This window comes from Bombyx mandarina, chromosome 10 (assembly GCF_030267445.1).
Source record: "Bombyx mandarina strain Sakado chromosome 10, ASM3026744v2".
NCBI classification, from domain to species: Eukaryota; Metazoa; Arthropoda; class Insecta; order Lepidoptera; family Bombycidae; genus Bombyx; species Bombyx mandarina.
In genome coordinates this window covers 10,567,153-10,592,604 of record NC_143217.1, presented here as the reverse complement: position 1 = coordinate 10,592,604, position 25,452 = coordinate 10,567,153, and the positions used below count along the sequence as shown (strand labels likewise).

Genomic DNA, 25,452 nt, shown 5'->3' with positions numbered 1-25,452 from the left:
ACCAAATAAGTTTCCTCGGATAATTGTCGGCATTACACACAATTGATACAACCGCAATCAGCATGATAGTAACGGGCACGTTTTTGCCATAGCTTGTTTAGAATCTGACAGTGAAACAAAAAATTGCGTAGCTTAAATTTGGTTACATAGAAATTGGGTTACATATACAACTACAGCGACAGAAACAAAACAACACTTCCGTTGCATACTAAGAGATTCTAATTGTATATTTCTTAACGAATTTAAATTAATTTGGGTAAGCAACGGCATTTTTATGAAGCTACTTAAAATTGGCATTGTCAAAGCTTTATTTTTATTTTTTTATTGCTTAGATGGGTGGACGAGCTCACAACCCACCTGGTGTTAAGTGGTTACTGGAGCCCATAGAAATCTACAACGCCACCCACCTTGAGATATAAGTTCTAAGGTCTCAGTATAGTTACAACGGCTACCCCACCCTTCGAACCGAAACGCATTACTGCTTCACGGCGGAAATAGGCGGGGTGGTGGTACCTACCCATGCGGATTACGCAAATTATAATTTTGCGGGTTTAATTTTTATTACACGATGTTATTCCTTCACCGTGGAAGTCAATCGTGAACATTTGTTGAGTACGTATTTCATTAGAGAAATTGGTACCCGCCTGCGGGATTCGAACACTGGTGCATCGCTACACACAAATGCACCGGACGTCTTATCCTTTAGGCCACGACGACTTCAATTTGTTATTGTGCTGCATTGTCAAAGCTGCATAGAACGTAAATTAATGTTGTAAGACTCGGGTACCGTCCTCGTCGAACCCGTCGCTTGCGACGAAGGGCTCGACGAGCGAATTAACTCATAGACACAACCAACTGAGTTTCTGGCCGGGTCTTCTCAGCGGGTCGCGTTTTCGATCCGGTGGTCGATTCTGCGAAGCACTGCTCTTGCTAGGGTCAGTGTTAGCATCACTCCGGTTTGAGCCCCGTGAGTTCACCTACTAGTTAAGGTTACGCTGAAATAGCCTCTCAAGGCTATCAGCATAGGTAGGAAAAAAAATGTAAGAATATCGCTTTTATATTCTCATGTTTCTTAGACGTTTATTTACAAGAAGATTCACCCATGAATTATGAAATGGCATATATACTTATTTGGTACGAGTGTTTTTGACGGCCCCTCCGTCCTTTATGTATTATTTCACGTTTTCGAGTTTCCCGGATGGGCACTTGAATAAATGATATAACAGGTCCTCGCTGCTACATAAAACAAACAGTGCACAACTTTCGATCGATATAGCCATAACAAGACGCGTGATGTTGAATCACTTTCGATCGTAACCGACATATTAATGAATTTATTTGAAGCCTACAACGTGTAATAAAGTGCCATTATTGCTTAAATAAGCAATAAAAGGTAATAATGCAATCATTAAGAAGCTTATAACGGGATCGTGGTATATAAATGGAATTATGTCTATACTAATATTATAAAGAGGAAAGATTTGTTTGTTTGTTTGTTTGTTTGTTTCGAATAGGCTCCGAAACTACTGGACCGATTTGAAAAATTATTTTTCCATTAGAAGCCGACATTGTCCCTGATGAACATAGGCTACTTTTTTAAAAAAAAAATATTATTTTATTTTTTGTGTTTTAATGTTTCCGAAGCAAAGCGAGGGCGGGTCGCTAGTATTTTATAAAATTTGCTGGTGGCAGGGCGTGATGTAGGTTCGTTCCCGTTAAGCGACATTTCATTAAATGTTTTAATATAATAATAGATCCATGTAAAGTTTATACAACTATACCGCCCATAGCGCCACTGTAGTTTTCGCCGTTTGCTTATTTCTGTCGCGAAGCAATTGTTGCGGGTGGCATAGCCGTAATTGTTTTCTTACTTAGGATGAATGAGTTCTTGGCCTACTCGGTGTTAAGTGGTTCCGGAGCCCATAGACATTTCGGAAGGGAAGGCCACCCAGCTTCAGAGTTGAGATTTATGTCACAATTGTATAGTAGTTATGCAAATTAAAATTATTACGGATTTCATTTTTATTACACGATATTATTCATTCATTGTTGAAGTCATCCGTGAACGTGAGCTAAGTTCGTATTTTATTACAAATAATAACTGCTTATGGGATTTGAATACCAGCATAGTTGCACGGCTCAATACGATACCATCGGTATCTAATTCTTTAGGCTACCACGACTTCATTAATTTAAAATGACTAATTTTAATTAACACTTCTCTAGAATATCTCAAGATGACCCCAATACCCTTCAGGACCGTGAGCATCTATGCCTATCATCATCATCATCATCATCATCAGCCTTTATCTGCCCACTGCTGGACATCATCAGCCTTTATCTGCCCACTGCTGGACATAGGCCTTCCCCAATGCTTTCCACATAATGCTTTCCACATATGCCTATCGATACAAACCAAAGAACAAATACACAACACCTAAGATTGAAGTTACGATTCAACATTTTCTCCATTATTACACCCGTTAAAACTTCCCTAAAAATATCTAGTATATTTTAATGTAATTAGTTATGAAAATAGTAATCGATCGACCATTTTATGCAACGAAGTACATATATAGTCTTTAGCAAAATTTACTCATGCAAACTGCAATGCTTATGTCATATCAAGATTGGTCATCAGTTCGGTATTAGTGAATAATCTGTTTAGAACCGAACTACTAAATTGGTAAATAAAAGCTAAATTTTAAAATAGCTGTCTAATCAACACCTGTATAATGTGTTCCGTTAGACGATGAATGGCCTCGTAGGCGAAAAGGATATCCTCATAGAGACAATAGTCTACGCCAATTCAAGATTGTGACGTAATACAAAAAACAGTGAAATTAAATCAATTTTACGATTACATGTCATACCAATGCACGTTCTTATTAGAGTTACGAAATTTTGTATTCATATTACTACTTAGAAATGAATACATACATAAAAATTTTTATCACTTTTTTACTGCCTCCGAAGGCAGACGATATGTTGGTGACCGCCGTCGTTGTTTCATATTAAAATATTTAAAGCTTAGCCTACGAATAAACAATAATTAGTATTATTATTTATTATTTATTCGTAGATATTAGCACCGTAAACAGACGACGAACAAGCGGTCCACCTGGATGGAAAGTTATCGCCACCGCTACTATTTGAACTCACTACGGTTTCTACTCGAAATTTGAAATCAATTTGACGTCATAGGCGATCTATATTACTGGCCATGTGAGCTCGCTCAGCTGGATCCATCATTTCTACCTTTTTTTGCAAAGAATCATCTGATACTCGACTTCGAGTTATTTGTCGACGGCGGTATTTACGTTACGATGTCTCTGTGTTGACTCTAGTGACCCCTTCAAACACGGTTGTCCGGAAATTCTTCCAACGATTTAAACTAATGAAAAGAGAAAAACAAATTACAAAAGAAACATAGTAAATCAAAATCACACTTATTTAGTATTTTAAGCCTTTAAGAAAACTAGTGGTCCCGCAGTAGTCGAAATTCGACTATAATTAATTGGAATTCTAAGTTTGTGCACTATTATGATTGTATTTTATACTTCTATAATCACAAATTTCACCAAGGCTACACTATAAAAAAATATTAATAAAGACAAACAATATTTAATCTATTCTCAATTTGACCACGGACGTCAAGAACAAAAGTTTAACAATAAATAGTATGCATTATGCATGCGTGTGTGCGTCACATACATGGTATGTAGTGTGTGTAATGTTTTCTTTATTGATTTAATGTATCTTTTATGCATTATTTAAAAAAAATATTAGCATTATGCACTTCTTCTCTATATTCTCTATAAGTGTGGAAAATTTCATACTCCTCCGTCCGCGCAATTTTCGTAAAAAGAGATACAAAGTTTTTGCTTCACGTATTAATATATAGATATGAATTGAAACATTACTTGGATTTTTACTTAAATTACTGGTTCTTCAAGGATATCTCGTTTGTTTTGATGAGGTCGTTGTCCTTAATACTCGCTATAAATATCTAGTAATTAAAACTATAAAAATAGATTAAAACCAAACTAACTCTCATTGGTCGTAATTTTGTTTATTCAGTTAGCTACTGAATCTGGTACATTTTTAAATATTGTAATGGTAATTCTAAAGCAATTTTTTTTACTTAATTTTTTTTTCGTTCCAGATGTCACAAGCCGATGCGTCATTATTGGGTTCTCATTGTCGAAGCAATGCGGACTGTAAAGTGGCCTATGCTCATTGTGACAGAGGAATGTGCATGTGTCAGCCCTATTATGCTCGCGTTGATAACTCCACCTGCTTGGAATGTAAGTCACTTTCTTTTTCTATAAAACTAAGCTTTCGGTAATATTATATTTGTACGTAATACGTAGTTTCCTTTTATTTAATGGCGGTAATATCTATTTCACGAGATTTATATCCATACACAATAAAAGATCCATTCTTAATTGGAATTTGTGGTAAAACGTTCGAATTACTTTCGCTCGCAATCCAATATTTTAAAATCAATCTTGTTCTCAATAAACTTCAACATTAACCTTTGTGCAAGCGAGAATTAAATTTGGCTTTCCATTACATGCAATTTGTGGAAATCAATCGCGGTTACCAGACTCATAAAACGACATAATGTTTTATTGATGAAATAGTTTATAGTCAGTCCTTTCTCTCTAACATCACCGATTTTGTGGTGAATTTATTGATTTTTATTTATAATTTGAGAGTAATTGTGACTCAAATGATTAGACGAACAGTGTACTCGTATCAAACGACGCGACTCGGTTTTCAAATCCCTCAGGTAGTTACCATTTGTTTCTAAGGAAATAGGTATCTAACATATGCTCACGAACGACTTCCACGATGAAGAAATACGATCGTGTAATAAAAAAAAATAAAAGCACGCAAATCTTAATTTTTATAATTACTGGTCGTTTTATGTCTTGTCTACACACATAGGTAGAGCCATCCCGCAAATTCATACTGAAAAGCAGTCATACTTTCTGGTTTGAATGTAAGGTTAAAATTTCGACCTCATGTCTCAAGGTTGGTGGTGGCATTTACGTTGTGATGTCTATGCGCTTCGGTAGCCAATTCACCCAGGGTGGGTCGTGAGCTAGTTCAAATCAAATCGATAAAACGTACAATACGCATCGGTTACAAACAAACATTATTTTTGTTAGATAAATAAAATCGACCAAAAAAACTCGACCCACACACAGTTACAAAGAGATTTAAAAATACACGCTGACACCAAATCATATCTAGACTTTATCGTACATACAAATCCGTTTTGGATACGCCAAAAGCACGATATCGACCTCGAACAAATTGGATGCGATGCTATCGGCCACTTCAGATCTCCATTGATAGTCCTATAATCCCACGCTTGTCTCACTTTCTTACTTACAAAATTGTCCGTCCATATCGAGTAACTGGATCACGGGTGGATCGCAACGGTTCTTTCGCCAATTGCGATTTACGTTTCTGGCGAATAAAACCAGGGACCGGTATCACGAATAAAATCGTATTCATATCAAATCCGTAGATTCCATGGAGTTTTATAACGGAGCCATCGGTTTTCAATTTATGGGCAATGACATTTTCCCGTGTTGAGGTATAGAAATAAAAGCGGACGTGGTTAGTAACACAGTTCGCAGACCCGAGAGTCCAGTCTGGCAGCTTTTCAAACCAGGATAGAATGCGGAACCTACTAGGGACACCCATCAAGGCTATTCGCAATAAATCACAGTACTTTAAAGTGTCTGTATTTTATATGGATATTGCATGTAGTTGCAGTAATAAAAGGTTTAGTAACTAAATCGTAATTGTTGTAAAATTCTGTGGTTTCATTTAACTTAATCAGAGACACATAGCCGTTCTTGTCGTTTTAAATTTTCTCATGATAAGTATGTCGACCGCAAGCGATTAGATTATATGTATTGCGGATTAAATAAAAGAAACTGACCCGTTCGAATTAAGAAATCAACGTTTAACGTAAGGTCATACATAGCTTCGAATTATTTGATTTGCATTGGCAGTTAAATGTGAGAAACTGGTATAATTTGAAATCGTTAAATTTTTAACAATGGGTAAATAAAAAATGGAAACAGTACAAAGATAATGTTAAAAGACCGATGTGTGATCATAAAGATGATATTCTTTATTTTTATGTTCTCACATTTTTTTATTTAATTAAAGATTAGCTAACAAAGTTTTATCTTAACAATATTTCAAAATTATATTAACCAAATAATTTTTCATACATGAGCTGTTTTATAGACGGAAATCTAAAAGTGAATATTTTGCCGGTCTTACAGTTTTTGAGAAGGACATTTAAAATTTAAATATGTCTGTCATAGTATCGTTTGTGAGTCGCTTCAAGTAATGATTATTTTTTCAGGTAGATAGATATTGACTAGTCTAAAATCAAGATTAGAAATACGTCGTAGGTGGGTTCCTTAGTAAGGACTCCTTGTTCTGTGTTACAAGTTAAGCGTGACCGTTCGTTTTATTTGTGTATAGCAATTTGAAATAAACTTGTTGATTGTCGTCGCGATCCCCACTACGAGTCGTCGCTATCAAGTTATCGTCCGGTTGTAGGTACTATGATAAATGGATCGATTCACCGTCCTCGTGGCTTGTGGAATATACACCAAAGAAAATGAATGACCCAGATGAATAAATAATTACATTTCCATTAAACAAACATTCAAATTATTGTTAAAATGAAATATAAATTATAATTTTTGTTAATTTACGCACATTTAACACGGTGTTTCAGAAAAACAATTAAGTCAGAAATGTTTATAATACAAATTTGCTAGTCACTATAAACTATCTCTAACAGCTTCAATGACTTACAGAATGGTAATTATACCATCATATTCAAAGAGCGTGCCATACGCCGACATAGCAGAGTGTTTTTCCTCGTGTTATCTTTTTTTTCCATCTATTAACCTAGAAATGCAGAGTAAGTAGGCAAATCACGAGTATCTCTTTGATTCTCAATGGCTTTCTTAATCTTGTCTCATCGTAGGTTTTGAAGTTACCACTAATGGACATACTAACCTTACAGATTAACAAGATAATAATATGAATAAGTTGACAGTACTATAAAAGTAGTACATATTAAGGCTACAACATTAACCATGTTTCAACGTGTTAAAGTAACGTGAACTTATTTGTAACTCTTAGCCGTAATCTATTTAATTATAAAAAAATATTGCTTAGATTGGTGGATGAGCTCACAGCCCACCTGGTGTTAAGTATTTACTGGAGCCCATAGACATCCACAACGTAAATGCGCCACACACCTTGAGATATAAGTTCTAAGTTCTCTGTATAGTTACAACGGCTGCCCCACCCTTCAAATCGAAACGCATTACTGTTTCACGGCAGAAATAGGCGGGGTGGTGGTACCTACCCGCGCGGACTCACAAGAGGTCCTACCACCAGTGGCTGGGCCCGTTTTATAGATTACACCCTTTTAGGGCCGTTAGGTTGAATTGTCGGCTCATCATGACACATGTTTTTTTTTGTTTGTTGCTTAGATGGATGGACGAGCTCACAGCCCACCTGATGTTAAGTGGTTACTGGAGCCCATAGACATCTACAACGTAAATGCGCCACCCACCTCGAGATATAAGTTCTAAGGTCTCAGTATAGTTACAACGGCTACCCCACTCTTCGAACCGAAACGCATTACTGCTTCACGGCGGAAATAGGCGGGTGGTGGTACCTACCCGTGCGGACTCCCAAGAGGTCCTACCACCAGTAATTACGCAAATTATAATTTTGCGGGTTTGGTTTTTATTACACGATGTTATTCCTTCACCGTGGAAGTCAATCGTGAACATTTGTTGAGTACGTATTTCATTAGAAAAATTGGTACCCGCCTGAGGTTCGAACACCGGTGCATCGCTCAACACGAATGCATCGGACGTCTTATCCGTTAGGCCACGACGACTTCAAATGTTAGTGCTGTAGATGTATCTGGGAGGTGAACGCACTAAACACCCCTCTCACGTTGCACCAACATTTTCGAATTTAAACAATTTTGGGAATGCTTTTCTATATAAATCTTAAAATCTACTTACTAGAAAATTTTGTGAGATTGTTATTAAAAGATTCTGTGGCTTAAAAATGTTCATCGTTAAGTTATGTATGTTAAGTAATTAATTAAATAAATGAAATGCTAAGACGCGGACTCGGACGCGGTTGTTGATCGCGCACTAACGATTTGTGGAAATAAAAATAACGCGTCACGCGAATTATGCGGACTAAGGTGTTCGTTCGGTAACATTCCAGCGAACACAATGGTTTCAATCTTTGCTAGCATGAACCACGTATGGTGATTTAAAACTCATGAGACCATAGTTCGATTCCTTAATAAGGTTTGCCACTTCCCCCATAGCGACACCTCAGTATTTCTATCACTGTACGATGTAAATTAGAATTTACTTGGCACTTTTCCTAAAACAAAGACAGGTAGTAGGTTACGTTCGAATTAACAGTTTTTTGGCATTTTTTTTTGCTTCTGAAATACAGATTACGCATATACAATCAATAAAACAATCAATACCGATGTATTGATGTGTGTATCTCGATACAGTCAATAGGCATAGGCTCGATAGGCAGAAGGTTCGATAACCTTCTGTCTTCGCAAAAGATTGTGTTACCAGAAAATCTGACATTACTTTCCTGTAGTGTACTATTAATACCTACTCTTTTCAGTTGACGTTAGGCTACTGGGTCATTATCGTTTCCGCTTCGAAATCGGGTCGTTGCAATTTGTATTTACATATTTTAGCTCAATATGCGTATAGGTTACATCAGTATTACTTTAAGATTTTTACGTTAATAAGTATCAATTTCGAAAACCCGTTGTAAACAAGACAATGACAATGAGCATTGGTCCGTTTTAACTATTCACGGTCGCACGAGTTCCGTACTAAGAACTGGATCGAATCGACCTTGACATTGAAGTTAACTAGATCATACAGCTTGATAACAGATCGTTAAGTCACGCATATGATTTTCACGCTTGTCTTTAATCCAATAAGCTGTATCGTTTTGAGATCAATGTGTCAAAGAGCCTAAGATGGACAGGATAAGCGCACCGACAAAAATTATAAAAAAAATGTCATTTTTATTGCATTAATTATTTTATTGATTAAAAATTTGCGCGCATGTGCGCTTTTTTTTCCTACCTAATCTAAAGGCCTTGAGAGGCTATTTCAGTGTAACCTTAACTAGTAGGTGAGCTCACGGGGCTCAAATCTGACGACGTTGCTAACACGAACCCTAGCAAGAGCCGTACTTCACAGAATCTACCACCGGATCGGAAACGCGACCCACTGAGAAGACCCGGCGAGTAACTCAGTGGGCTGGCGAGTTTTTGTTCCAATTTGAAACTGTCACGTCGTTTGAAGAATTATTTTTTGATTGACTTCAATAGACAAGATCACTTTGAGATGAGCGTCATTTAGCAGTTACCGGAGGCCAAATACGCAATATGAATAGCGCTGTAGAATACATAGAAACGTGTGCTCGAGATATAAAATGCTTCAGAATAATCATGATCATAGATTTCTACCCTTTTTTTTAAATGGTTATATAAGCCCATGTCCTTCTAGATCTGGAATCCATACAGCATGAACTCCATCACCCAGCTTGAAACAAGAGACCGAAGTCCAATTTAAATTGTGAATTGGCTATTCGATTCAAACATACTTCGCGGCAGCAGTACCAAACATCACCAACAAAGAAAGTAACTAAGGCCAGCAACCACAAACCACTGGACCGACTTATTCTACTTAATTTTATTGATTAGGAATTGTGTTCTTTTTTTTTATAATAAATAATTAAATTTAAAAAAATTTTATTGATAGAGTGATACTCAATATAAATGTAGTAATACTTTTGTCGGCAGTTTCTATTATAATGTCATCAATGCTCTTAAACATTCGCTGCTCTACGATTTGGATGTATAACAAATGGACTATCGTTATATTTACATATTAACATATTAGTGTAATATCAGAAACCACGATCAAAATGAGATTACTAATGAAAAGGCGTTAACCTGAACTAATACTTTATGCAAATTTAGATTTCCGTAAATTCATTATGAATTGGAAACAAAGCCTTATCACATTTTCTGTGAACATTAATTATTGGCCAAATCGATTACAATGCTCGATGTGTAGGTATTAATTAAGTTTGATTAGAATCGCTAACCGTTTTGACAATTACTGCCACTTTTATAGTGTATCCTTAGTGCTTGTAGAATGTTGCAAATTTTTGTATTATTTCGTCATGGACTCATAACGGTAATTAAGCGATTTGTTATAGTCATTATACTTACTGTATTGCTACCTATATTTTTAATGCCCTTGTAGGCAGACGAGCATACGGCCTTTGATGGTCCACACAGATCAAGGGACAGATCCAAGCCTCTGGCTACCGTTCAATACTCTCTGTACCTAACACTCGTTTGAAGAAAGACATGTCATAACGCTCGGGTGGAGGGGAGCTCATTCCAAAGTCGGATGGTACGAAACGAAAAATATATCTGGAAATGCCCCGTGGATCAACGCAGTAGGTCTAAGTAGTATGAATTAACTCGGCCCCGGAGGCGTGCGGTACCATCTACTATGTAGATAAAAGTTTTGGAAGGAAGTTATATTTTTTTTTTTTGCTTAGATGGGTGGACTAGCTCACAGCCCACATGTTGTTAAGTGGTTACTGGAGCCTATAGACATTTACAACGCAAATGCGCTACCCACCTTGAGTATAAGTTCTAAGGTCTCAGTATAGTTACAACGGCTGCCCCACCCTTCAAGCCGAAACGCATTACTGCTTCACGGCAGAAATAATAAATAATTATATATATTTATCTAACCATTGAGCTTGTTTATTTCTGCCGCGGAGCAAAAATGTATTTTGGAAAAGTAGCCGTCACTAAAAATAATTTAGACGCTGTAGTGTATACGGACTCCGATAATCGTATAACAAAAGACGGGTCGTAAGATCATCTCTGTATTGAAAAAAAAAACATACACGGAATGACTTTGAGTTAATTATGCTTTCATTGTCATTGGATGCAAATTTTAGGTAACGCCTACAACTGTCTTGTATACGATTGGGGTCGCATATGCCTCCGGGTCATGAACTTTAACAGTACCTACAATAATGTAAAAATATTAAGTGATTCCTTATGTTCTAACTGAACCATCTATATGATAATATAATAATATAAGCCTTTATTAACAATCTAATTTAAGTTACTTTTTTATACACTTATTATCTAGTTTTATTATTCGACACCGATTTCTTGATCGTCTTGCTCTACAGCATAGGCCTCCCCAAGGGTTCTCCATAATATTCTATCCTGCGTTTTTCTCATCCAAGTCGTTCCTGTCACTTTTTTGATGTCATCTTCCCATCTACGTTGCTGTCTTCCTCTATTTCGCTTTTTATATCTAGGACACCATTCTGTCACTTCTTTGGCCCATTTTTCTGTTTTATCTCGAATTAAAGGTCCAGCCCATCTCCATTTCAGTTGTTGTATTCGGTATTTTATATCTATGATCTTGGTTTGTTTTCTTCCACCACCATCTATATGAGTGTAGTATAAAATATAAGTGTAGATCTCTTCCATATATTTTGTATCATAATCGGTTGCTTGACTGCCTACGTATTAACGTCTAATTTAACATATTTCATTCTAGACTTTTCTGTACCGAATATTCACGTAGTTTCTATGAAAATCGGCTAAATGCCATTTTATTCGAGCTAATATTTTGCTTTGCGCCTAATTGTCTTCATTTCCCGTTTTATTTTAAATCAAGACCAGAAGATGTCTATATTTTTGAGTGACTGTCATTCTGATTATAATGTAATTCGCATAGACCATATCAGACTCAAAAAATACATTTCATATATACAGGGGGACAGTGAAAAAACGTTAATTGAAGATTTAACAACTCAGGTTTCGTATTAGATATTATTATACAAGAACGTGTGTATTAACTTGCCGAATAATCCCAAGAATCGTTAATCCCGTTCTCACGGACTGTCTGGAACCTCTAGGACTACGGAGCGACTTCGGTTCTCTTTGTGTTTTATGCCGTATGTTCCACGGAGAGTGCTCTGAGGAATTGTTGTAGTTGATCTCTCCATCTCTCTTTTAACATTGCACCTCCCACACTGCCTGAGCAGAGTTCACCCATACTATTTGAAACCGCTGCGTTCATCGACAGTGCATTTCCAGAGAACTTCTTTTTTCACGTACCATCCGGCTCTAGAATGAATTACCCCTCCACGGTGTTTCCTGAGTTCTATGAAATGTCCTTTTTAAAACCAGGCTGCGGAAAGTACTTAGAGGTAACTAGCGACTAGGCTGTGCCTCTGCCATTGCTGATGCACCTACATGAGCGACGGTAATTCTCACCGCTTGGTGGCCCATGTGGTCGTCATGTGGTTGTCTAAAAAAAAAACATCATTGTCTTCAAATCGGAAAGCATGACGACTTCGCGGTAGGACTAGGCAGAATGTAATCACTTACCATTGTGGGCTCACAATGAATGAATGATTTATTTTATTTCAGACAACAATAAGTCCATATGTGTACATAGAAACATACTTAGAAACATACTTACTTACTAAACATACTGCATCCGTCCACCAGTAATTACAGTATAACAATCGATTTTGCTGCCTCAGTAATTTATCGAGATCTTATAGTATCCGAGGTAAAAGAATGTTTCCGCTTCCGTTGTTGTATTGTCTATATAAAACACATGAATAAATATAAAATTGAAAACACATTACTTCTTACGTCTTGCTGTAATAGGACTCTGCTCGTATCATAGATCAAAGGTCTGGGAGTTTTGACACAACGTCAGAGAAATTCTTATTCGAACATAACACAAATCATCGACCTTGAACCAGCCACTAACACCGTATCGTTATGCTGATTATGCTAATCACCTACGTCTATACCTAACTACGCAAAAATACGGCTTGGTGCCAACGAGGAGACATGATTTTTTAATTAAAGTATATGAGCATCATTTTAAGGAGTTTCCATGGAGTCCTTAGGCTGTAAATGCTACCGTTCATCTTGTGGCATTAAGTAGGAATCTCAGAAGTATTCAAGTAATGGCCATCCTGCCATTCAGAGCACGATCGCATGATTGCTTCGGGGTAGAAACAGGCAAGATGGTGGAACTTACCCGTGAGGGTTTACAATCCACACTATTGCCAGTAAACTATTTTAGCATGTCCAAATATCTATCTATATATATAAAACTGAATTGCTGTTCATTAGTCTCGCTAAAACTCGAGAACGGCTGGACCGATTTGGCTAATTTTGTCTTGAATTATTTGTGGAAGTCCAGAGAAGATTTAAAAGGTAGATAAATATGAAAATGCTCGGAAATAAATAAAAATAACAATTTTCTTTTTCCTTTGATGTGTCCCCCGTCGGACGGATTGCTTTTGTTTGTTTTAAATTTATTTTATACAAAAGTTTAGGTGTTTTATTTATCGATTGAGGCACTACGAAGTCTGCCGGGTCAGCTAGTATGTATATCAATTAGCAACGACAAAAGAGTTTCTTACTGGTGGTAGGACCTCTTGTGAGTCCGCGCGGGTGGGTACCACCGCCCTGCCTATTTCTGCCGTGAAGCAGTAATGCGTTTCAGTTTGAAGGGTGGGGCAGCCGTTGTAACTATACTGAGATCTTAGAACTTATATCTCAAGGTGGGTGGCGCATTTACGATGTAGATGTCCATGGGCTCCAGTAACCACTTAACACCAGGTGGGCTGTGAGCTCGTCCACCCAAAAGTAGCTTCTTCTCCGCTGTTTGTCAGCCTTTTTTTATTTGTTAAGTGCCTATTAATTAATGCATTTTAGTGTTATCACCGGTGTTATACCGTCACAAGAAAAATGGCAATAAAAAATCAAAAGGGAAAACGTAATACATCAAATGAATCTAAATCTTGATGTACCAGCGATTAAGGTCGAATTTTGAGCACTAGACGAACGCTAGTTCTAGTGCATAATTCAAGATTAACGAGTTATTATACAATGGAACTTCTGAAGTTGAACATAATTTATTACACGGTCTATGAAACATGCATACGCATTTAACGAGTCAAAGTAGTTTACGCGGATACTTATGTATATGTTTCGTGCATTCGGCTCTGGAAAGAACTATCCCCCATATTGTTTCCCAGGCGCTAAGATATCTGCAAGTGTGGTTTATAGGGATCTGGGCTCTGGCATTTCTAACGTCCAATAGGGGCGATGACAATTTAAAATAATCAATAAAAAATGCGACATTAAACCGGAAAAGTAGTTTCAATTATATATCTACGACGCGCGAAGAACCGAAAAAATATTATATTTTGCGACATACTGTTTGGAAATAGCAGAAATGATTAGGCGATTGGAATGTACTGTAATGTATGTAATGTTACTGGTGGTAGGACCTCTTGTGAGTCCGCACGGGAAGGGACCACCGCCCCGCCTATTTCTGCCGTGAAGCAGTAATGCATTTCGGTTTGAAGGGTGGGGTAGCCGTTGTGACTATACTGAGACTTTAGAACTTATATCTCAAGATGGGTGGCGCATTTACGTTGTAGATGTCTATGGGCTCCGGTAACCACTTAACACCAGGTGGGCTGTGAGCTCGTCCACCAATCAAAGGATAAAAAAATTTACATATAAGAATTAAACTAGCGCGTTTATTATATTAGTTTTTTTTTAAAAGATGCCGAGGCGTTATCCCGAAATGCGTTAAAGTTTCCGCGAAAAAAGACATCTCTGCGAGCGAAAACGTTCTACGAAAAAGTAGTTAGTATTATGTCGACTCTTCAACGTAGTCGTGAGCGAGCACGTAAACTGTAGAATATTCGATTGTCCGTAAACGATACGAGTATTTACTTTTAATTATTCTTTAACATAAGCTCGGACATAGGCGGTGATCGAAAAAAAAAAAATCGGTTGTCTGTAAAGTCGGTTTACTGAAGATAGTTGAACGTAACAACGTCATAAGGAAATAGTGATGGAATGGTTTCATTTTTCAAAAGAAAATTTTAATTTTATTTGTTTGATAGATATTTTATATAGATATAGAGAAGGAGGTAAATGGGAATCACTATTGAATTGATCAAGTTACATTTATTTGTACGCATAAATACAATTATGTCAATTTATATATTATATATAATATTTATAAGCCTTAAATGGAACGCCTCAGAGCGACGTAACGCCGCATGAGTCATGTTTTTTTCGTGCGTGCAGCCGGCTCCATCGAATTATAAGATGTTGTCACGTCAAAATCTAACTGATGATTAAAAATGTGTTTTGTTGCAGCAACTCTACTTGGTTCGGAGTGCATGGTGGCTGAACAGTGCACGCAGAAAGTGGCTTACAGCGCATGCTTGGAAGGTGTTTGCCGTTGTACAGACGGACACCTACAATTTAGAAAACACACCTGCCTATCCCGTAAGTTATAGGAATCTAAATCAAAACACGATTGTTTTACAGAATTGTTTGAGATGATCAATCACGTCATCTATATTTTAGTATTGCACAATCCGCCCGGAGCAGACTGTCCATATTATCCGAACTCACTGTATTCAAAAATTTAATTGAAGTTTGAATCATTATTATAAGTTGGCAATAGAAAATTCTAACACACGAACGTTTATTAAATATTTTCTAAAACCAGAAAACGTTTTCCATAATAAACTGCTGTTACGTTACCGAGTGAATTATTTTGTCGGAATCTGTCAATCAATGCTTTCAGCATGAAAAGTCGATTAAAATTTCCGCATAATAATTTTATTTGCAAAAAATATATATCAAGTACTTTCCATTTCTATTTCACGGAACTCTATAGAGACGTTGACTAATGAGCGAAACCATTGCTTTGTTTTTGTATGATAAAAAAAAATCTAATTACACTTACTCCATTCATTTGTATCGACTAATGCTTACTAGGCTATAGTGTTTAATAAAAAAAACTCACGCGTTACGTATATGCCGTTGAAGAGATGTCCGATGATTGGCATGTAGATCGAAAAAGAAATCTATTTAATTATCAATAAATTCAAGCACGAACACATAGAATGGCTTAGTTTCGAAATACTTAATGTAATTAACGTACGTAACGGTGAGCATTGAGATTTTCTAGGGTAAGGCGTATTGAAGGTGTATTGTAGATATCGTTTTGAACTTTATAACTGGCGCGAACAGTCACGCATTCCCATTTGAAAGATGAGACAGCTAGTTCACAAGTGAGATTCCACTTCGATAAAGCGGCACGACACAAGAACCCTCTCATCGTGGCCGCCGGTAACTACATTCCCGATCCTGCGGACCGAATGGACGTCGCCCCAAACATGTCATTTCGGATCCTCCCGGTGCTTTTAGGTACCTCAAGCACCGGTCATCGTTCTCGTTTTACCCGACGCTTGCGACGAAAGGCTCGATGAGTAAATTAACTCTCAGACACAGCCCACTGAGTTTCTCGACGGATCTTCTCAGTGGCTCGAGTTTCCGATCCGGTGGTAGATTCTGCAAAGCACGGCTCTTGCTAGGGTTCGTGTTAGCAACGTTGTCAGGTTTGAGCCCCGTGAGCTCACCTACTAGTTAAGGTTATGCTGAAATAGCCTCTCAAGGCTCTCAGCTTAGGTAGAAAAAAAAGTGAGATTTCGACCTCATATCTCCAGGTGCGTCGTGACGTTAAATTATGATCTCTATGAGCTATGGCAACCGCTTAACAGGAAGGAGCTCGATCTCTAAAAATAAAAAAAACATGAAAATATGTATGTTTTTTAATGTGTTTAAGCTAGCAAGAAAATAATTACAATTAGGTATACCCATAAGTATAAAACGTACAGTGTACGCTTGCAATTGTTTGTAATGTCGTCGTCAAGGCAATATACAAAGTAATCATATGGCTAACATATCGCCACTCTTGAACCATAAACCTACTTCAAATTACGTACAGAAAATCTTAAAACACAAGACTAGGTTTATATCTCGAACCTGCAACATACAAGAGACGCGTGAAACTGCTTAATGTTTTCACCTGTAGTATAATACAGATACGGAATTGGTGGTTTTATTTGATAAATTAAAATGTAAAGAGCATAATACCAATATTGTCACATAGTGCAATACCATACCAATACTTTAAATATTCATCATAGTGCAATACATAGTGCATACATAGTGCAATACTTCAAATATTCATCTGATCATTGTGCTCGTATATATGGTGTAGAAATTTGTATCGTAGTTGAAACAATGTTAATTGAGTAAAATCTTCCTTTTCACCACCTTTTTTTTTCTTAGATGGGTGGACGAGCTCACAGTCCACCTGGTGTTAAGCGGTTACTGGAGCCCATATACATTTACAACGTAAATGCCGCCACCCACCTTGAGATATAAGTTCTAAGGTCTCAGTATAGTTACAACGCCTGCCTCACCCTTCAAACCGAAACGCATTACTGCTTCACGGCAAAAATAGATAGGGTGGTGATACCTATCCGCGCGAACTCACAAGAGGTCCTACCACCAGTAAAGACAGATTTACTTTCGTATTAATAATATTATTTGCTTTATTACTATCATGTAACAGTGCAATAGTATATTGCATAAGCGTTTAATTTTTGCAACATCCAATTTTAGAACATACCATATTCTGCTCATAATGAAAATCATTCTACCCATTGAAAAATACAAGAAATCCATAAATTACATATGGAAATGTGCGTGAACAAACACACGGACCGAACGACATTTACACACAAAATTATGTTGTACTGGATGTTCCATTGGAATATAATTGAAAAAAAAATTAAACTTATTAACTAACTAACTAAGCTACTCCCTTTCTATTTTAATTTCTTTTCTTCAATATACAGACACATCGGAATTTACTGTTTAAGTATTCCTATATGATAATAATGATAAGATATGTTACGAGATAGATTAGACACACAAAATAAACAAAAATCAAATCCTAAATTTAATTTTGAAACAAAACATGAAACATTAAATGCATGCACAGATAAGTTGCATATACGGTTGGTTATTTATACATAAAATGGATAGTTGAATTACATAGTAACTCGCACCTATCAAATTAATTTGTCGTTGTATTTTCTATTGACATCAAGAATACCAAAACCAAATCAAATATATTGACTGATGACTCTGCGGTCACCGTGTCATTGAATAAATAGTGTTACATTGCGTTCAGTGTGCTTAGTGCGAGCTTTTTAATGTTCTCGATCGCGTAAAAGTTAACTCAAATTTGTATGCCTTTAGAACCGCGCCCCTAGCGGCAAACGTAGGCAAACGTTCCAACTCCATACAAATTTGAGTTAACTTTTACGCTATCGAGAACGTTAAAAAACTCGCACTAAGCACACAGGTGAAATGAAAAAGTTGCAATGTACTAATAAGAGACAGAAAGTCCTGGGAGCGGACAGGAACCCTCAAGAATCCAAAGTTGAAGTATCCAAGCATATGATGAGACATTCTGAATATAAGCTGTCAAAGTTAATAATACATACTACAAGCTCAAGAAGAATATAAAGGGGAATAAAATAATGTGGCTGCAAAACTGGGCCCCGATTGCTCCAATGGTTTAATGAGCATTATCCTTGCTGTTATATCTATGATGCACTATGATACAAGTCGCTTTAACGATCACCGACTTTAACTAGAAGACAGCACCTGAACAAGAAGAACGAATGCAAAGAATAAAATTGAATTTTTTTAACGTGATTTTTATATGATTGACGCGCTCTGTATCAACGCGGCACTATTCACCGGTTTTCGGTGTCGATTCAAATACGGTATACTGCGCGGTGTACAATTTTCACATCTCCCCCATCACTTACAATTTTATAACTCATGTAATAGTTAGTTCGGTTTATTTTGAATTCCCTTCGTGACTCGAAATTCCCCTCACATCGATAAAGATATACCATTTAAGGAGGGTCGTAAATAAATCGATCGTATTTTCGTTCATTTTACGGAGTTTTGAAGTGTGCCTAAAATCGGAAGTACCACAAAGTTACTGTTCTGTATCGAAACGATAAACTACCGTGTAATTCGACTTTTTTTTAAAAACAAACAGCGATTTTCTTTTCGATGACCATTAAGTAGGTTTTAATTTAATGGTATAACCGCATTGTTTTTAGCATCATTAATTACTATTGTATTTAAATATAACGAATTATACCTTTTTTTTGATACACTGAGATGCTTTTTTGGAATAAAAAGTAGCCTATATCACACCCCTGACCTATTATCTATTAACTTATCACTTTTAAAATACATTTCAATTCGGTGCTACTTTCACATTTATAATATTAGTATGGAATACTAATACTAAAATAATAGTAAAATCCAACCTCGCTCCAGCGTGACTATTGCTAATTGTATCAAACATTTGTTAAACCTACAAGCTCCTGTCAAACGTTGGCAGCACTAAGACTAAAACTTTCCCTGAAGTGCCACCAACGACTGCTCAAAATTCCAAGACAGTCAAATAAAACCATATACATGAACACACACGCTAAAATGCATTTAGAAACATTCGATTTTTGAATACGCCGAATTTGGGAAAATTCCCATGTACATTGTTCCACTTGCATTAATATGCTACACTTTACAAGGTACTCTGCAGTTCTGCTTGATAATGACCATTTTATACTTCTATAGACTATGAGAAAAGAAATTGTTCTGTCAAAAATACCAATGGTCGTGTGAATTCTGCGTGCCCTAAAACTTATTGTTAGTAATGAACTTATGTGAGAACTGTGTTCGTAAATGTATGAAAAGTCGCAATAAAGATGGTTAGATAATGATATTTTAAATCCGGAACCAGAGTTGCAACGACTAATTAAATGTCATATTCAAGTCCATGGCCTGAGAAATGGAACACTACAGTTTCTTTACAAGTACAAATTGTATAATATTGTGAGTTGTATTTTTTCCTGAAGATGTCACTTTCAGTATTTAAGAAATAAATAAACTAATCGTAACTTACAACGGAATCGTTATCAGAAATGTTATCTGCACACAGCACCGATTTCCACAGTAATTCGACGAACTTGATAGCATATAATATGTACATACATAAATGTTTAAATAATTGGATTTTTGTTATATAAAAAAAAAGTACACAATAGGTATGAAATTTGTTTGAATTAATTAGAACAGAAAAGTAATTTCATACAATTAAAGTAAAAAGATGAAACTATCCAAAAAAGGTTTTATGGTTGGAGTTACAAATCGTGCTGATGAAAGTAACTGATTCGTGAAATAAGATCGTTATGAACTATCTTATTAATCGTACCGTTATAAACAACGTCAGTGACAAGTTAATAATCCTTTAGCATCCACATGATTTGCATTGATAAATAGTCTGTTCTATTCTCGTACTTCTCATTATATTGCTAAAGGCAAAATGTTGCATTCGTAAAGAGTAATTTTAAATTAGTTGGGACCTAGCGTGACGTGATATTGTGCTCGTAATTAACATATAATAGCAATCGGCCACTAAGATTACCATTTGTAATTTTAAGTTCGACCATTTAGTAATCAAATGGTTACTTGTTTTATTTAACAGTCATGAGAATGATTTAAATTGTAAAGGATATAGGTAGAAACATTTCCAAGTATGAAAACGGTAATACGTGACATATCAGTCATTTTAAAATTACTGTAAGTCAAACTGTATTACTGACGCTATTAGGGCATGTGATCGTAGACCGTATGGTCAGCCTCGGGAAAATTGCCGTAAATCATTTACCGCATCGTGAGTTCTGCAAATAGGTATTTTACTTTCAACATTTCAATTGTCCATTACCATTTGCTACGAGTATAATAAGAACAATGTAAAATAAATTATTATATTTGTTTCTTTATTTTCAAACAGCTGCTCCGCCCGGTCACGTTTGCTACAGTAATGAACATTGTCGGTTATGGGATAAGGAAAGCCGATGCGAATTCGTGATTCTAAATCTATTCGGGAGATGCGCTTGCAATTCCTACTATAAACAAAATGGCGATAAATGTGTGCTCTCGAAGATTTCCCCCTATGCAACCGAAGCAGTGATCGCAGAACAAGATTCCGCTCTGAGCCCTATGAATGGCCCTCAAAATACGATGAATAGTAATGGCCAGACTTCCTTCAGCGCTGAGTCAGGATTTAATGAGAGAAACCAAGCTCGACCAAGCAAAACACCCATATTTTCGGATAATGATGTTCTCAGCACAGAAGACGATAATCTATTAATGCAAGCCGTATTGAAGGTACCGACTATAGAACCAGCCAAAAAATTACCTGTCTCTAACAGAAAAGAGGGCGAACCAAATGAGACAGTTGGTGTTAATGAAATGACTGCAAACTTGCACGCAAACGATCAGCCTGTTTACAGGGTTGTGACGCAACCAACAGTAGATAAAAAGTCTAATAAAAAGACAGGCTCCACAAAAGAAACTTCAGAAGGTAAACCACACAAAACTGGACATCAAAAAAAATCATCTCTCAAAGGTAAGAACAGATATTTTTTTATGGCTTAGATGGGTGGACGAGCTCACAGTCCACCTGGTGTTAAGTGGTTACTGGAGCCCATAGACATCTACAATGTAAATGCGCCACCCACCTTGAGATATAAGTTCTAATGTCTCAGTATAGTTACAACGGCTACCCCACCCTTCAAACCGAAACGCATTACTGCTTCACGGCAGGAATAGGCGGGGTGGTGGTACCTACCCGTGCGGACTCACAAGAGGTCATACCAGCAGTGATTACAGAAATTATAATTTTTCGGGTTTGATTATAAAATGATCGTACAAAAATTGCGTAATTTACATATTTTCATTGTAACAAAAGTCATTGTCGTTTATAGATAAGCAACGCATTCGCACTGATGTCTCTGGCGACCTTGGACCTTCATCTCTAGGTATGCCTTGTATGACAGACGCACAATGCCATCTAGTGGATCCTCATACGAAATGTTTAAACAAACGATGCGATTGCGCTCATCGCACTAATTCGACATCAGCTTGTTCGGCTCGCAACAGGGGCTGCTTACCTGGAACATTTCAAGTAAGATATTTTATTGGAATTTATTATAAACAACCTTTATTTAACTTTATGGGATGCATTTCAAAAAATAATTCTCGTATCTTACGTGCGTTAACAAGAAATTACTACGATATGATTCCTATTAACTTCATAAAAATTTTAAAATACAGCGTGCTTAGTGCGAGCTTTTTAACGTTCTCGATAGCGTAAAAGTTAGCTCATATTTGTATGGAATGGGATCGTTTGCGTAGGTTTGCCGCTAGGGGCGCTGTTCCAACTGCATACAAAATTGGGTTAACTTTTACGCTATCGAGAATGTTAAGAAACTCGCACTAAGCACGCTGAAAATACAAAATATGTTTTCATATCTCCGCGTTTACGGAATGCACGTGTGTCGATTGCAGATTACAACATTGTTTTTTTTTTGTATTTCGTAAATACTTTATCTTTATATTGTAGTGTCGGTCTACGGGCACCTGCATAAGCTGGTACTTCGTCTGTGATGGGCGTAAGGATTGTTCTGATGGATCCGATGAGAAGTGTCAAGGTACTGGCAGAGGTAACTGTCTTGGCACGAATTCTTTTATGCACATCTGTTCTTCAATCCTTTGATTTTCATTTTCAAAACTAATCAGCACTTCCTATTTTATTTATTATTGCATCACCTCCATAGAATTATCAGCATAAATACTGAACTAACCAGCATACGTCAGTGTGCTTATTGCGAGTTTTTTAACGTTTGTATTTTTGCATGGAGTTGAAACGTTTGCCTACGTTTGCCGCTAGGGGCGCTGTTCCAACTGCATACAAATTTGAGTTAACTTTTACGCTATCGAGAACGTTAAAACACTCGCACTAAGCACACAGATTATTCAAAAATTTGGTTAACACAAATTACTTTTCAGATGGGACGGGCGAGCGGTGTCCTATGAACTCGTTCAGATGTGGGGGTCCTGGTTCACCGTGTGTATCAAGGGCGGCCAGGTGTGATGGCACTCCACAGTGTCCCGGAGGCGAAGATGAAAGAAACTGTAAGGCGACGAGACGCAGGGGGTAAGTCACAATCTGCCAAAAATCAAATTCTAAGCGAAGGGACATTTCAATAAGCATTGGAAAGTCCTACTATGCCTTATTGTTTCATTTGTATCTTGAACTAGTGCTATTTTTAATAAATAAACAATCAAATTTTTAATAATAATTATTATATTAAATTGTGTATTAATTGTATGTATATTTACGGATATGTGTATGTGTGTATGTATATATATAATTCGTTTCCAAATGATTCTTGTCCACCTGATGGTTGTCTGGATGAGATCGCTCTTAGCGATAAGACAGCCAATTGTACTTTTTTGTAATTAATGTATCGCACGGTTTATTTCCTTTTTGGTGTACAATAAAGAATACTCTCTCTCTCTCTCAACGTTATTGGCTATTAAATCATTCAGAGTTTATTAATCTGACCGAGTACTAAAGGTGTTTGCAAATTTCAGATGTCCCCGTCATACGTTCCGTTGTGGCTCTGGTGAATGTTTACCGGAGTACGAGTTTTGTAACGCTATAATATCATGCAAAGACGCTTCTGATGAACCACCACATTTATGTACAGAACAATCAAGGTAAGCTATAACAACAGGTTCCTAAGTAATTGATTGATGAAAACACGGTATATATTAACATTGAATAAAATAATAATAATACATTAACAATATTGGTATTGGTATGTAGGTGGACAGATAAAAAACATTTCGTCGAAGACAGAAGGTCTTATAGCCTGGTTGATGTTTCATGTTTACCATTTCCTCTCACAGATACTTCCTTTAAAATATGTATGTAGCGAATAACGCAATAGCGCAGTAGATATTCCATGGAGATCTGTTTATCCCACTACTTGGAAGTGTGGGGAAGAAATAATGCCTGCAGGACCTCTTGTGAGTCCGCGCGGGTAGGTGCCACCACCCTGCCTATTTCTCCCGTGAAGCAGTAATGCGTTTCGGTTTGAAGGGTGGGGCAGCCGTTGATACTATACTGATGTCTTAGAACTTATATCTCAAGGTGGGTGGCGCATTTACGTTATAGATGTCTATAGGCTCCAGTAACCAACACCAGGTGGGCTGTGAGCTCGCCAACCCACCTAAGCAATAAAAAAAAGCTTAACGATGTAAGAAGCTTCAAATCATACTAGCTTCACACGATAGTAAAAACAATAAATTTACTGTTATAGTATCGTGTTGCGTTGAAAATCTTTTAAGGGAAAGAAGACCGCGGTACAAGGAAATTTTACGAGTTCGTAATGAAAACACGTGTGACCTAGAACGGTGTCAGAAATGTTTGACCTTACCTTTGTTTTTTTTTTCTGGGACACGGGTGTTTGAACAACTATGAGAAACGGTCGTGTTGGACCAGACGGTATAAGTCCCTGAAATATTTCAACCTACAATAGTTTACTACGAAAAATTGACAGAATAAGATTATTTAAACAGCATGTCCGTAGCTTTACGGATATTAATCATATCTCGAAAATGAAACATAATGATGAGGGTGTAATGGAAACGCTTCCTGAAACAAAAACAGATCATTTTGGTAACAAAAAAAAACATGACAGAAAATGTTCTGACGATAATTGCCACACAGTTTACATCAGGTGACGTTCAGGGTCATAGCTCTAGTGAGACTCGCAACAAATGCCATATCCAACTTGACGGTTACAAAGACCCAAGTGTATAAGCTTATCAAAAAATTATTAACGGCATCAATTTACGTTGTAGTTTATGATCTATTGTTGATATCTATGGATATACTATAAATGGGCAAAGATAAGAGAGTAAAATACTTTATTCTCCTTTGTTTATCAACCGAATTTCTCTATTTTTTTAATAGCTATTGACGAGCTCTAGTTTTATAAAGAAAAAATATGGAAATAGTATTTTTTTAAATGTCAATAACAAAAAAAATTCAGAATCGAAATCTTGAGGTGTCAGTGAATATGGTCGAATTTCAACCGATTTTTAAATTTAAATGGGTCTTTCACAATTTCCTTATTACGATCTCAAAACAAATTAACCGTGTGATTTTGTTCAAATTGCTTACCTGTAAAAGGTTTCTCATATTTTATTTATCGATTTAGTGTGTTATTTTCAAGATGGCGAGCCGCTGATTTCTGCCCTCTTCGATGTGGAAATGGCCGTTGCAGAAGCACAGCTGTAGCATGTTCAGGACGCGACGGGTGTGGAGATAACAGCGACGAAATTGCATGTTCTGTTTGTAGTAAGTAGTTATAGACTCAGAAACTTTTAATATTATAGATTGAGAATAATTGCTATCG

At 36.8% G+C, this 25,452-nt stretch overlaps 1 protein-coding gene across 2 annotated transcripts in view; it reads left to right on the top strand.

Annotated features, from left to right (window-relative positions):
• The window catches only part of LOC114243251 (uncharacterized), a 46,129-nt gene that overhangs the window by 18,218 nt on the left and 2,459 nt on the right, over positions 1 to 25,452 (top strand). Inside the window, exons 2-9 of one of the 2 annotated variants that reach the window (XM_028174674.2) lie at positions 4,166 to 4,307; positions 15,383 to 15,514; positions 20,973 to 21,590; positions 21,949 to 22,148; positions 22,587 to 22,686; positions 23,033 to 23,180; positions 23,621 to 23,746; positions 25,270 to 25,394. In XM_028174674.2, the coding sequence (XP_028030475.2) occupies positions 4,166 to 4,307; positions 15,383 to 15,514; positions 20,973 to 21,590; positions 21,949 to 22,148; positions 22,587 to 22,686; positions 23,033 to 23,180; positions 23,621 to 23,746; positions 25,270 to 25,394 (1,591 nt within the window). The remainder of the gene's footprint in view (positions 1 to 4,165; positions 4,308 to 15,382; positions 15,515 to 20,972; positions 21,591 to 21,948; positions 22,149 to 22,586; positions 22,687 to 23,032; positions 23,181 to 23,620; positions 23,747 to 25,269; positions 25,395 to 25,452) is intronic. The other variant, XM_028174675.2, reaches the window with a different exon arrangement.